The sequence below is a fragment of the Nannobrachium achirus genome (genome assembly GCF_963921795.1).
Source record: "Nannobrachium achirus genome assembly, chromosome: 8".
Taxonomy (NCBI): Eukaryota; Metazoa; Chordata; class Actinopteri; order Myctophiformes; family Myctophidae; genus Nannobrachium; species Nannobrachium achirus.
This window is the reverse complement of record NC_137817.1, coordinates 31,114,155-31,130,337: the sequence shown is the minus strand read 5'-3', so window position 1 is coordinate 31,130,337 and position 16,183 is coordinate 31,114,155. Positions and strand designations below refer to the sequence as shown.

General features: G+C 41.5%; 1 protein-coding gene across 1 annotated transcript in view; it reads right to left on the bottom strand.

Moving 5' to 3' along the window:
* Positions 1–16,183, bottom strand: part of igsf9ba (immunoglobulin superfamily, member 9Ba) — a gene marked incomplete at both ends in the record, with an annotated part of 90,574 nt that overhangs the window by 29,753 nt on the left and 44,638 nt on the right. The window contains 3 exons of the mRNA XM_080732254.1: positions 1,689–1,806; positions 6,441–6,592; positions 15,390–15,532. Of these exons, the coding sequence (XP_080588380.1) occupies positions 1,689–1,806; positions 6,441–6,592; positions 15,390–15,532 (413 nt within the window). The remainder of the gene's footprint in view (positions 1–1,688; positions 1,807–6,440; positions 6,593–15,389; positions 15,533–16,183) is intronic.

Sequence of the window (16,183 nt, the reverse complement as noted above, 5' to 3'; positions counted from 1 at the left end):
TAATGCATGCGCTTTAGTGTCCTTAATGCGGCCAACATCCAGTGGTTAATTAGCTAAGTACATTTACTTAAGTACTGTACTTATTATAATTTTGAGGTATATTTGTTGTACTTGAGTATTTCCAAGTTCCAATACTTTTACTTTTATTTCTTGGATTCAAATATTTTACTTTTACTCCATTACATGTATTGGAAAACTTTAGTTACTAGTTACCATGCAGATATAAATCATATTATTATAAAACATACATTAACCCCTTTAGCCCTATTTTAAACCTTGGCTATTTGAAAAATAGCTGATCTACAAGCTCACAACATGTCGCATCGCATCACATTTTGTACTTTTACTTTTGGTACTTTAAATACATTTTGATGGCAACACAGATCTACTATTTTCAAACACTTTGTAATTTTACTTTTGGTACTTTAAGTACATTTACTTAAAGTACCAAACGCTTTCATACTTTTAGTCAAGTACATTTTGAATTCCGGACTTTTACTTGTAACAGAGTATTTCCACAATGCAGTATTGATACTTTTACTTAAGTCAAAAAATGTAGTACCTTTTCCACCACTGCCAACATCACCAACTACCTCATGAGTTGAGCCCATTGGTCAGGCAAGCCATGAACTGGTTTGGTCAAACAAAGCAGTACCAGAGGTGGCCAACGTGGTCAACTTTTGCTTCAAAGAGCCCTACCGGCCCTGGGGGCTTGGATCAGTGCCCCGTTGACTGTGTGTGTGTGCGTGTGTGTGTGTGTGTGTGTGTGTGTGTGTGTGTGTGTGTGTGTGTGTGTGTGTGTGTGTGTGTGTGTGTGTGTGTGTGTGTGTGTGCGCGCGTGTTGCTGTACTGTAAATGGAAAGGCCAGAAAGAGGCACAAAGTGAAGGCTGGTATCACAGCCATCTAACTGATCTGTGTCTAGCAGAAAGCCTAGTTAATGGACCGGAGACAGACTGGGATGTTTCCACAGACTGTCTTGCACGCAAGCACGCACGCACACACACACACACACACACACACACACACACACACACACACACACGCACACACACACACAGAACCTAAGAAATGGCCATTGACTGAATACAGACCTTCAAGCGATTCTACATTCTCCAGCTCAGGGAGTTGAATGGTGAAAAAGGCCCACTTAACCAGTAGCAGTAGTAGTAGTTGCTGTATGACGTCTCATATGAAAATGTCCTCTATTAGTAGACATAGTTACGGTAGGCCTATACTGTAGTAGAGATACATAGTTTGGGGAATCCAGACGAGCTCCATGGACAAACATTTTGCCAAACGGTAAAGAGAGCTTAGAGCTCCCGCACAAGAACGCATTGGACGCACAGGCCCTAATGCACCCCATTGTCTCATGCTTTTATTGTATTTGGTGGTTTAACTGAGAATGAGCGAGTGATTATCAAGTTGATATGTCAAGTTATCACAGATATGTTTCACATTATTAATACTGCTAGAAGGCGCAAAACACACCATGATTAATTCAGAGGCTAAACACCACGCCTTTGCGCCTGGCGGTGAGATTTGCACCCAAATAACACACCATCTAACAAGCGAAATTGAAGCGGACACCCCCTGATGCAATTGCGCTATAGATCCTCAAAATAGTGCCCATAGAGTGCACACTCTTGGAGTTGGAGGATTTGACAATGCAGAATGACATTTTCCTTACCTTGAACCAACAGGCGAGTGGTATGGAGAACCTCCCCCTGGTCACTGTAGGCTCGGCATGTGTATGCTCCTCTGTCATCTCTATTGATGCTGAGGATGGTGAGACTGCCGTCATGCACCTGCGGTGACACGCAACAAGACACACAGACGGTGGGCATCAAAAATGTGCATGATCTGTCTGTAGCTAATCTCATAAACTGCTGGACCGATTTGCGGCAAGTTTCTTGTGCCCAATGCCAGTAGGCCGAAGAAGTACGTACGTACACAGATTTTCCTCCGCCAGGCCGGAAAGCGGAGATGTATATCGTCGTTGTCGTGTTAAAACCTTGTATGTCCAAAACCGTTTGTTTTGCATTTATCATTTAAAAAAATGATTTAAACTAGTGAAAACAGCCGATCTACAAGCACACAACGCCTCGCACCACGAGGCGTTGTGTGCTTGTAGATCTGCTGTTTTCACTATTTTTGTGCGACGGCCTTGTATGATGAAGCGGGGCTTACTTTGAGAAAGAACGTACAAATTTGAAACTTGGAGATACAAGGTTTCTGCCCAACAGTGACGATATGTATGTGCTGTTCGAACCGTGTCAGACACTCCCAGTAGGCCATGGAAGATACGACTCCACCCCAAATGTTTCAAACCAGCATCATGGTGGCACTATACCAGACCGCACTGCATTATATTTTGACCTATAACTCTTGAACCATAAAAATAAATGTTTCCCTAGATTCCTTCGATCACGATGCAACTATAAACTGTTTTGTCGCTAATAGGCATGTGCAATCTCTTTTTTTGCACTACAATCAGTAATTATGTTTAGAGTTTTAATTAATGTATTGTATTTATTTTACGTGCCATGACAAGGACCTGAGTAACTAATTTGGTTCCTCATATACATGGAATGACGGTAAACCCCCTTGAACTCCCCATATTTGCGATGCCCATTTCCGCCATACTCACTTTTCGTCGATTTTGCATTTTCTTCTAAACACACTATTTGCTCCTACTGTATAGATTTTGACCAAAAACATGTATCATTACGATGATTTTTAAGGTCATCAAAAGTACTGTAGGTGTCTGTTTAAGTTCAAATACAACAGACACTGAAGTCATCAATGTTTATATATGTTTGGTCTTTCTTTTTAATTAACTTTGGTTCTGATGTGGATCTAATCTGTTCACATGGTAACCTTGTAAACGTTTACTGTAACTCTTTGTCACCGAGTGGACCTGTACAGAGGCGCTGACAAGAACCAAATAAATCAGGAGAAACACACACTAACCAAACCTAATAGAAATACCCTCATAAATTATGCAGTAGGTTGTACAGTTCCGTCCATTCAAGTCTCACTGAGCTGTGGACAGTCCATTCAGGGGTGTCGCACCAAATTCTGGGCCCTGGGTACAAGGATTCACTACGGGCCCCTACACAATTATTTTGTGCTTTAACTATTAAAAAATAGCAGATCTACAAGCTCACAGCGTGGCATGTAGATCTGCTATTTTTGAAAAAAGAAATTGTCTTTGAATATTTCAAATCCTTCTAAGGTTTTTTGAAAAAACTATGTTTTTATGTCAGTGGTGCTCAAACTTTTTCATGTGAAGGACCCCCAAAATTATATGTATTCGGCCACGGACCCCCATCTCAAAATATTTAGTTCTAGGGACCACCCAGAAGCAACATTTTAGATACAAATGTTCGCTTAAAAATACATATATTCAAAGATTTGCACAAAAATAGCAGATCTATAAGCTCGCAGCGCGGCACTCAGTGCTGCGCTGCGAGCTTGTATATCTGCTATTTTTCAATAGCTAAAGTATAAAATAATTCCAGGCCCCTCCACCTTGGGCCCTAGTAACTCAGTCCCCCCCCCTTGTGACGCCCCTGTGTCCATTCAAGTGACTGCTACACCTCTGGGATTACTCCTATTGACCTATTCACACAGCGGTCATCCCCCCCCACACACCCAGAGTATGGCATAATAGCAAAATCGCCAGTGCACAACTATGGTGAATTAATCTGTCTTTCAAAAGTTTTTTTGCTTAGAGAGCTTAGTAGCTAATACTACAAGACACACCCAAATAAGATATTCCTCAAGTCAGTCTGCTGGTATCCGGTATCACTCCCTAGCCAAACAATGACACGATTAGCACTTTGTGCATAGCTACAATCTTATGGGGTGGCAGTGGCTCAGGGGTAGAGTGGCCGCTTGGCAACTGGAAGGTTCCCAGTTTGATCCCGGGCTCCCCCAGAGTTGTTGTCGTAGTTTCCTTGAGCAAGACACTGAACCCCTAATTGCTCCCGGTGAGCTGAGGGTTGGTGCCTTTCACGGTTTTCTCCACCATCAGTGAATGTAATGCACAATCTCTGTAAAGCGCCTTGGATAAAGGCACTATATAAATGCGCCATTTACCATTTATGCTATGCATGTGACAGAATAGTTACGTTGTAGCAGACCTCCGAGACAATTTAACGTTAAGTGAATCTGATGCAGGGTAATTATCGCGAGTATAATAAATCATAATGTAAGATGAGCGAGGAAAGACTAACAATAAAGAGAAGAGGAGGATGAAGAGGAGAGGAGGATGCAGAAAATGAACAGAGGAGAAGAAGAGGATGGAAGGCAGTAGATTGGGAGAAAGGGAAGAACGGAGGGACGAGATAGACAGCAGATGAAGGGGAGGCATTAAATGAAGAGAGAATCTCAAGGTCTGCTATATGCACAGGCTGCCACACTGAGAAACTTGGATTAGGTTCTGAAATAAAAGGGGTTGCTGAGGTGATGATAAGGATTTCTCCACCTCTCTACTGTCTGTCACATTCCCCCCTTTCTCCATGACATCTCCATGGAAGAGAGACACAGAGCAAACATGCCTTTATCCAGGATCACCACCATCGACATCTCCTCGCCACAAAGAGAAGCTTTCGTTTGTTTTTGGGCTGTGATTCTCTGCATGCAGATTGGTGACCTGCTTCAACAGCTACTGTACTGTCAATGTCAGGCACGACAATTTTATGAATGAGGTAGATTAACTGGCTGGTAGAAGCTCTTAGGGCTGTCACAATTATTACATAATCGTCTAATCGCAATTATTTGACATAATCGTGATTATTTTTCATAATCGTCATAATCGTTTCCATGTTGAAAAATTATCAGATCTACAAGCTTACAACGCGTCGCATCGCGACGCGTTGTGAGCTTGTAGATCGGCTGTTTCCACTATAAATGTTGTTTTTTAAGTATAAAGTTGTCAAATTCGTCAGTAATTTCTTTGTATATTTGAAGTTATGTGTCATGATTACCATGTGCAACTTCAAAGCCTAAAAGCCAAACAGAAATGTAATTGTCAACGACAAATACACAATTAAATCGTTAATCGCAATTATTTGAGTGACAATTAATCGTCATGTAAAATGTCACAATCGTGACAGCCCTAGAAGCTCTATGTGTTTCATCGCATACATACCAGTGAAGCTAGTGAAGTGAGGCACTTGGCTCTCACTACTGATATTCATTTTTTTGTGTAACATCCATATTAGGAGTAATGGAATATTGATGCAGTAGGAGGGAATTAATAATGCATTAGGATATCACCCCATCGTTTACTAACGCAAGTGTGTTAAAACCCAGGGCTTCTCGTTATGACCTTTTGCAGAAGCTGTGGCGGAGAGAGATAATAAGACTAGAAAGAAGAGAGGGTGAGTTGGGGGGGATACTCCTGCACACTACAGTCCCTTCCTGGACACTACATGACCCATTCAGCACTAGGAATGGAATGGGACGATAAGCAATATTATCGTTTATCGTAATAAAAAACACTCACGATAATCGTATCATGAAGATTTAATTTATCGTGATATCGTCCTCCGTCATGCACTGGGATCAATTCACCTTTTATTTGCCGAGCTGCATATCCGGTACCACTTAAACCCTCTTTAATTGGTAAAAGGTACAGTTATAATATACGTACTTGATACAGTCTTTTTTTCACTCTATCAAATGTCTTTGCCAAAAAATAGCCGATCTACAAGCTCACACGTGTGAGCTTGTAGATCTGCTATTTATTGGCAAATGTTCCACCACAGGATGAATCGTAAATGTCTTTTGTCACAATAATCGTAATATGAAATGTTCATATTGTCTCATCCCTATTCAGCACCAAATGACAGTATGACTTCAAATCAATATCCTATATTTCTTTAAGTGAAAATAGCAGCTATTTTAGGGAAATAGACAATGCAGTAACCGAAAATGTATTCTAATTTTATTTGATCAACACTTCCTGTTGATTTCCGAGGCGACACATTGCACTGGACGCGCCGTGACCCCAAATAAATTAATGGACTATATTATCGTAAGCAATGAAATCCTTTGTTTTGTTACTTTTGGGTCAATGTATTCATTTATTTATTAAGTAGCCATCATTGTTTAGGAATAAACCCTCTTCGGGATGATTAGACCCCTTCAGTTCATGTCCATTATCCATCTCTATAGGAATGCACAGGAGCACAAAAGCCTTTCAAAAACCTTATCATATAGTAATATGATGCAATGCACATTCACAAACCTTGCATTGTGACCTTGGAAATCTGCTATTTTCAACAAATATGAAAAGATGTGAACACTTTTGAAACATTTTAATAACACAAATCTTGTATGGCGATCCCTCCCTGGCACAACATTTCCAGATGGGGGTCTGTATTCATTTGGGGGTCCTCGACAAGAAAAAGTGTGAGAACCAGTGACTTACCGAATATTTTGCATTGGTTCCAAGCTCCTCCCCCTCCCTCAGCCAGGAGATCATTGGTTTGGGGTTTCCCAAGGCTGAGCAGCTGAGCAGGCTGGCGCCCCCCTCTTTTGCTTCCACATACTGCGGCGGTGTCGATGTAAAAGTGGGAGGGGCTGTAAGAGAAAAGAAAATATTAATCATTATTGGCAAGTGTTATTAATATTCACACAGATATTTTGTTCCGGAAATATATTAAACACACATCTGCTCTACAAAGCAGATAGTGTGACAAACAATATAAGAAACACAGAAAGACAATAGGCATATACAGTACATACACATAAAAACATAAAAGAGAAATGCATTGGTGTAGCTACTGCAGTCTTAGTGGTAGAAGTGAGTGTATTAAATACTGCACAACTCTAATGTTCTAATGTAATAGTTAATTTGTAAAACGGTACAGTATGTAGTTTAGTTATTTTTTCTTTGAACCTGATCGAGTACAAATATGAATTATTTATAATATAACAAGACTCAAGGTTGTGATAGTGATTTAGGTTGAGATGTAGCTTTGAGTACCTAGTACTCAGCATTAATTTATAATTTGTTTTACATTTTTATCCCATGATTTTGTAACACATTTTTCACCCAGTTCCAATGCATAAGCTGTAATCCTGGGCGCTACACTCTCCCTCTGCCAGCCTGGGGAGAGCCCCGAACTGAGCTCATGCTTCTTTCAATGCATGAGGAGTGAGCAGGCCGCTTCTTATCACCTGCCGGTGGGATGTAGGGGGGGAGTTTCCCCGGTGGGATGTAGCATGTGGAAGATTGGAAGGTACACGTTATTCCAACCAGTTCCTTTTCCCTCTATCAGGCGCCCCGGGCGACCAGGGGGAGGCAGTATAGAGACAAGGATTACTGCATGTTTTTGTGAGGGTACCTACCTAGTACCTACCCTAGTGGACATGGGAAGAACATGCAAACTCCACACAGAAAGACCCTTTCGCAAACCACACCTAGTCCTAGGTTATGGGCACTAAGGACGCGGAGGAGAGAACATGCCCACAGCGCCCCCGGTGGGAACCGAACCTAGGACCTTCATTTGTAACTCAGAGTGCACATATGTAACAAAATATTTCCTTATGATATAGCATGTTGGGATTAAGATGTTACCTAGGTGCACAATGCATGCACACAATAAAAAAAAACACGTGATAAGGCGGGCAAAATACTTAATAACCGCAATACCGCAGTCGGGTAATGCATACCGCGGTGTCGAGTTCATAACCACGATTATAAAGCGATTATTATTATTATTATTTTTAAATTTAAATCTATTTAAAAAAAAAAAGTAATATTCAAAACAACTTCTTTGGGGAGATACCACCATACCGTCAGTAAACAGTGACTTATTACCGCAATAACCAAAAATCCGTTCCGCCCCAGCCCTAATACACATGGAGCCGTAGAGAATAAGGAAAAACACTGGGAAAAAAACATGGCAGAAGCTATTGAATTAAATAATGATATACCTGACAGTTGATGTGCTAAGTTAATATGTAAATTCATCACAGATGTGTCTTGGACATACATGAGGAGACGTGGAGTAATGTGAGATTCTTTGAACCCAAAATGTCTCCTGAAATCATTCAGCCATATATATCGTCACTGTCGGGCAGAAACCTCGTATCTCCATGTTTCAAATGTGTATGTTTTTTTTTCGCGAAGTAAAGCTCTGCTTCATCAGAAAAGGCTGTCGCACAACTGTAGTGAAAACAGCAGATCTACAAGCACACAACGCCTCGCACCGCGAGTCGTTGTGTGCTTGTAGATCGGTTGTTTTCACTAGTTTAGTTCATCTTTTTAAATGCTGAAAACGAACGGTATTGGACATACAAGGTTTCCACCCGACAACGACGATATCTAATTAATAATGCTGTTTGATGGTCACACACGTCTCCTCCAATCCTTCATTTAACTAACACTGCGCCACGGTTCAAGCATACCTTGGCTCAACTGATCTTAAAGGGAACGGGAGAAGACACTCTGGATGGTCTAATTTATGTTATGCCTAAAACACAGCCATAATGACTAATTCAGAGGCTTAATACCACCCCTTTGTGCCTAGCACCGAGCTTAACGACCACATAACTCTCTAACTAGCAAAATTGAGGAGGACACACCCCCAATGCATTTTGCACACTGCGTTTACTGTGCGCGCCATAGATCGTCTAAATAGGCCCATAGGCTTTTATTGAGTAGATGCTTGGGCGGGCAGTGTGGGTGGCAGTCTTCATTTCATACTCCCATTTTGCTCCCAACCCCGGACGTACAGTAGTAGTAGAGAGCCATCACACTCAAAAGAAGCCTCTGAAAGAGCCCAACATTACGGGTTTGGGGTATTCTAATGCCCATATGGATTTCCCTCGCTATCTATTTAAAGTTAACAAACGACAGCAAGTCTCCTGAGCCAGATGCTCTAAATATTTCAAGGCATTATAACTATAAACGGTGGCAATGTGTTTCGTCTCAGACAGAGAGGCATCATCGCTATACAAGTGGGTCATGACTAGCCGATGGGAGCGTTGCCACATTTCAGACTGCACACAAGCACCTGTCAGAGAATAAAAAATAAAATAAAAAGAACAGACAAATTAGCACTTCTAGACATCTGCCTGTCAATAATACACCTTCACTCCCTCCTTAGAACTCAAAGCTCAGTAAATCAAGTTAAGGTAGACACTAATACAACACATGCCCTGCTTTATCTATCTCTTGGTGCAGTGGAATCCTCTGTAACTGATGATAACAGCTACCGTAGTTTATTTATTACAATATCTATCGCATCAAAATGCATAGGCCACTTATTTTCTCTTGTTTTATTGCCTCTAAGTGACAACCACGGATTCTCCGCTGTATATCGCTGTGTTCATCGTCAATCTGCTTATGTAATGCCTTCAGGTTTTTTTTTTCTGTCTTCTATAAACAACATGTACTTGCAATGTGTGATCTGTGTGATGTTGCACTATCGATGCACAAGGCATGTGTTGACAGCAAGTGCGTTAGGTGACAGGGGAGTTGGTTCACAGGTACGGTGCATCGCAAAGGATGTGTCACAGACACCGTGGCTGGGAAACTTGGGAACAGTGAGTGGTGTAAAGCAGTGGTTCTCAAACATCGGGTCGAGACCCCAAGTGGGATCCCCAAATTATTTTGTGGGGTTCCCACTCCCCAGATGATTAGCTTAATGTCTTTTTTTGTGCTCAATCAATGATAAACCAACACAGTATAAGTGTATATACAGGGTATCTGCACATTTATAAAGTGACAATTTAAGGACCTTCAAGACCGTTTTAAAACCCAACTGGCCAAACTGTCAAATATTAAGTAAGCAAGAGGTGAACATTGTGAAAATAGCTGATCTACATGCTCACAACACCTCACAGTGTGAGGCGTTGTGAGCATGTAGAGCAGCTATTTTCACAATATCTATCTGTGGAACCGAGTCACATTAAATGTAATACCTACAATTCCAAGTGCTTGTCATGGTGGCGGTCCCCAGTTCAAATTTGTTTAGGGGGTCACAGCCTAAAAAGGTTTGAGAATCCCTGGTGTAAAGTAACTAATTACATTTACCCAAGACACTTTTGAGGAATTTTTACTTTGCTGGAGTATTTCCAACTTTTAAAACATTTACTTCTACTCCACTACATCTCAGAGGCAAATATTGTACTTTTACTCGACTACATTTATTTGACAACTTTAGTTACTAGTGACTTTTCAGATTTAGATTATTATCACAAAACATACACTAACCACTTCATCCTTATATATATTTCAGCCATTTGAAAATAGACGATCTACAAGCTCACAATGCATTGCGATGCAACGCAGATCAAAATATCTTTTATTAATTTTGAACATGTGAAATGGGACATTCTGCACAATGAGTGATTTTATTTTGGTACTTAATTATATTTTGATGCCAATACTTTTGTACTTTTTTTTAAGTCATTTTGATTACTGGATTTATACTTGTAACAGAGTATTTCTACACTGCAGTGCAGTATTGATACTTTAAGTTGAGTAAAAGATTTGAGTACTTTTTCCACCGCTGCTTGGGAATTGTTCCACAAAAAGTAAGCTCAGCATTGAATTGTCACCCTACTTAGAGACTTTGACTGTTTAATGCCTAATCTTACATTCACATGTGCATGCACTGTTCTCCGAGGCAGACAACCCACTAGTAGATGCCCTGGATACTAAGATGGGCCTCCTGGGGTTTCAAATTAAAACACTTTCAGACATAATGCAGGACAGCATCTGCAGAAAATGTGTCTGGGAATTGTTTGGCTCACAACGCAACGCAACGTGTTGTGGGGCTTGTAGATCAGCTATTTTTGCTGCGTGACACAGGTGTACTAAAACGTGTAAGTCAGCCTTAAAGGACAAATTTGTTTTTTTACAACAAAGGTTCATATTTTAAACATTTAATATTTTATTTTGGGTTAATTTTATTTTTGTGTGTTAAAAGTCTTGACAAATCTTCTCTTATGGCACATAAATAGGGGTCCAAATACATACATTTCAGAATCCTTGACACGACCACTGCTCTACACAACACTACTTACCACACAGTAATTAACATCCTAATACTGACTTAAGAGGAGACATGAGGGAATGGAATGGAGAGGAAAGGCAGTGAGGGGTGTAAAGAAGAGAGTGGGAGAAAGTTTTAAGTCCTTTCCCTAGCTTAAACAGAAACACAAACTTTCTTCATTTGGCCTTCCAACCATTGAAAAGCTTGCCGAATATCATACTGTTGAAAAGAGAGGAAAAGAGGAGAGGGGAGGGGGTGGCGACAGGAGGAGAAAAGACGCTGCAAAAGCAGAGAAGGAGGAATGGACAGGAGAAGGGGTGGGGGTGTTGCAGAGAGTGGCCTTACTGTCCGTTTTGGGCACAAGGCCTTGCCATCTGACACCTGCCACTGAGTGGGCATGCATCCCCTCTCTGCTTGGCAGGAAGTTAAAACCACGCGAACAGGAACTCAAAGCAGGACTGTGTGCACATACGACCAGCCAAAGGAAATGGCCACCCTTAGTGCCTGTGCGGAGGCCAGGCGACGATGGCACCTGCTTTCCATCACAGAGAACCATTTAGAGGACGGCAGTAATGTGAAGTCCAGATATCGGTTCCCCACACAGATGTCACAGACGCAACCGCTGCTGATTACTTTGCTCGTCTTAGCACTTCAGCAAACATGACAAGAAGTTCAGATCCGCCCATATTTACAACACCCGCTCGTACTGCACGTACACATTGTCTGTGTGCGCGAGCGCCCTTGTGTGTGGGCTCGCACATGTGTATGATTAGCTGACTGCGTGGACACATTGCATCTCTGAAGCTGGACAAATGAAACAAACACCAATCATGAGTGTTACATACAGTTTGTATTATGAAATAGAAGGATGTAATGAATTCATGCATTACCAATACAGCTCAGTCATTGTAGAACGGCCTAAGTCTAAGAGGATCGGGGAGGCAGAGAAAGATGGCGTGAATAGTCGAATTTAAGAGTGAATACCAATGAGATGGGAGCTACAGAGATGTAGTATGCCTTCACAGGAAGACATTCACACACACACATGCACACGGACACATGCACACAGATGTTCACAAACTCCAATTATGTGCAGGTGACATTCACTGGCAGACGAACCATGATGAGTGTAACCTAGCAAATAGAGCACTCATTCAGTCACAGCCAAACACACACACACACACACACACACACACACACACACACACACACACACACACACACACACACACACACACACACACGCACACACACACACACACGCGCGCACACACACACACACACACACACACACACACACACACACACACACACACACACACACACACACACACACACACGCACACACACACACACACACACAGGGAAATGCTGTCATGTCAATGTAAAGCACTACAGAACATAGTATAGTACAAAAAGTAATTGTGTGGATTGATGCATGCAGATGCACACACATCCTTGTGCTCAAACATACCACACTAATGAACATACAGTATTACGTACCGTAGACTCATATTTATATCAATCTGCATTGTATATTTTTCTACAGTGATTATGCAGCAGGATAGGCTTTTAAGTGATACATGAAAGTATGTATTTTTACACTGGAATTGCTGTTCACAAACAACGTCATCCTTTGTAATACAGAATGTACGCACACACAGACTGAATATGCATGAGCTTCAGTTCACACAGACCAAAAATACCTTTGGTGTAAAAGAGTGTGACAGTGAACTGCTCACAACCTCCTGTTCCAGCAATACAACAGTGTTGATTTCGTCGACTAAAACTATGACGATTTTTTTTTGTCAACTACGTTTTTTTCACTGACGAAAACTAAATAAAAACTAAGCTATGATGACTAAAACTAAGACTAAATATATTGACAATTTCGTCAACAAAATAAAAACTAGACTAAAACAGGACTAGTGGAGAAGATTTTATATTTGGTTGCTCTCAGGTGTTGCGTGCTGAAAATAGCAGATATACAAGCTCACAACACGTCGCCCTGTGACGCGTTGTGAGCTTGTAGATCAGCTACCAAGTGTAAAATCAGTCATTAATATGCCATCAAGGCCTGCCAAAATGCATCTTATGATATTTAGTCAACTAAAATTAGACTAAAACTAAGACCTTTCAGGTGACTAAATTATGACTAACTAAAATACATTTTATTCAAAAGACCATGACTAAAACTAAATCAAAATTTGCCGTCAAAAACAACACTGCAATACAACACATTATTACAGCCACCTGAAGTTAGAAACCTATGATGTTGTCTCGTTGACATTGACTATACTTTTGGCCCGAGCTATTATTTTCAAATGTCTGCAAGGAAAAAAAATATTCATCCACTCATGGTATCCAGTTACAGAATAGCTGAGTATGAAATGCAGCGGAAAGCAATAATGCCAGAAAGAAAAAAAGCTAAACAATTGGCAGACATATTTGCTGCAGATACTTTCCTGCATCCTTTCTGCATCTTCACACCCTGGTAAACCAAGCGATTCAGTTACATCCAGTGCACGATGTATGGAGGAGCTTAAAATGATATCTGTCCATAAGTATCCGGACAAAACCATAAAAAACTATCCCAAACGAAAACAGATTCGGGAGCCTGAGGAAATCAAATACAGAGGCGTCATTGCAGCCCATAGTGCTTGGTGGCCCAGAATAGATGTTGAGAGACACACATCATCACATCCATTCTTACAGAGTTAAATTAACACAGATGATTTTTCTGTGCAGGAATCTCTAAGGGAAATGCAAAGGTGCGTATTTTCTTCCGCCCGATCATCAGTTTGATAGCTCTCAGACTATCACAGCCTATCACAGACGATCCCTGCCGGAAATGCTTTAAACAGGCTACAATCAATTATTTTCTTTTTACCTCAGGGCATTTGAAAAAAAGGAGCTATAAGAATGATCTTAAAACAAATCCTAATGGCCACTCATTGCATCTTTGTCCTGGTAATCACTTCAAGACAAGAACACCATAAACCATTGCCAATAGACAAAAAGCCAATTACGGTCCAGCTGGGACAGAGAGTCAATACGCTTCAGTCAGACAGTCACACATTTTCTTTTTATGTGCTGGTTGTATTTTCCCCACGGACAGAGGGTCTAGTGTGGTGGCATAGACATCTGACAAAAGTCTTCAACACATAGTTAATTATAATGCCAAATTCACACCAACATCGATAGTGGTGTTTCCTCTAAGCGTTTATTCAGCTAAATGGGTGTGGAGGACAAAACGTCACAAACATACACGTCACCTCTATATGCGCCTCGTCCACACCTTGGTTGCTGCCTTGTCTAAACGCAAATCTCAGCAAAAGACTATATAACTATATTCTAAGCAGAACCATTGTCTCCTGATGTTGGTACGTGTATACCTTTTTGTATGTGTGTTAAAAAATCTTGTATATATATAAAAAAGGGGAAATGGTGATAAACAGAAAATACATAATCATGAGAAATAATGGAACAGGTAAAGTGGAAAAGGCAGTCTTTAACACATGGAGCAATTAGGGGTTCAGTGTCTTCTTGCTCAAGGACACTTCGACAGTAACTCTGGGGGAGCCCGGGATCGAACTGTGAACCTTAAGGTTGCCAAGTGGCCACTCTACCCTTGAGCCACTGCCGCCCAGAAGGCATTTGTAGAATGGGCCTCATGCAGGTCTTAATGTGCACTGGTGTCTACCCACACAGACACACAGACGGACATGGTGCATGTGTCCAGAGGCGTCACAATGGGGGAAAAGTGGGACTGAGTTACTAGGGCCCAAGGCGGAGGGGCCTTAACTGTTTTATACTTTAGGTATTGAAAAATAGGAGATATACAAGCTCACAGCGCGGCACCGAGTGCCGCGCTGCAAGTTTGTAGATCCGCTATTTTTGAAAAGTCATGAAAATGTGTGCAAATCTTTGAATATATGTATTTTTTATGCAAACATTTTGTGACTCAAATTTTGCTTCTGGATCTGGGGCAATGGAGGTCCGTGGCCAAATACATATCATTTCACAAGAAAATGGTTTAAGCAACACTGACATAGAAACATAGTTTTTTCAAAAAAACTTAGAAGGATTTGAAATACTGAAAGACTTAAACACATGTTCACGATTTTTCAAAAATAGTAGATCTACAAGCTCGCAGCGCTGCATGTGAGCTTGTATATCTGCTATTTTTCAATAGTTAATGCACAAAATAATCGGTAATAATGCGTTCCCAGTCTAAATGGGTTAAACCCCTACCCCTATGAAGAACATTCATGGGGGGCCCACAGTGAATCCTTGTACCCAGGGCCCAGAATTTGGTGTGACACCAGTCCACTGGTCCCAGACCAGAGAGCAGGTGGATCAGGACTCACCGTTGACTGTGAGGTGCACCCAGCTGCCGTTATGGAAGGTGTCGTACTGCTGCTCCAACATCAGGACCCTGCACTCATACCAGCCCTGGTCCTCAGAGCGTACCGGGTCAATCTGCAGAGAGGCCTTCCCATGCAGGGAGGCTCTACCTGGACACAAGACAAAAAAAAACTCTGGTCTGAATACAATGCACTTGGGGCCATTGTGGGTGGTTATGCGGTTGAAGCGCCAGTATGGTCGGCGGCTACTGGCATTCCTTGGATATTCAGTGATTTTTCATTAATTTACAATAATAAATACATTTATTAAGGGCGTGTTCACACCAGAGTCCTTTGGTTGGTTTAAAAAGGACCATATGGGAGGAACCAAGATGGCGTCGGAGTAGTCAGACGTGTGTGGAACCACTCTCTCAGATTTTCAACAATACCTCCCTAAAATGACTCGATAATTACTACACACTCGAAGGAATAAATTAATGGGAGAAGGAGGTTAACCAAGGGCCAAGAAAAACCAACGGAGGTGTGCCTGAACAACTTTAAAACACGACTTTAAGACTGATTAGTGTAACGGCGGCAGCCGCACGGCGTCTTCTCTGTGTGGAACAATGGAGTCCAACGCTGAAATCCTAAAAGCGATTGCCGGGTTAAAAACTGAACTCGCGGGGTTTGATAGGGGCCTAAGACAAGAAATCAACCAACTTGGCCAAGAAATCAACGGCAGACTCGACAAAATAGGCTCAGATATACAGAGCCTCAATGTGCGCGTGGAAGAAGTGGAAACTCGAGTGGAGGGGATC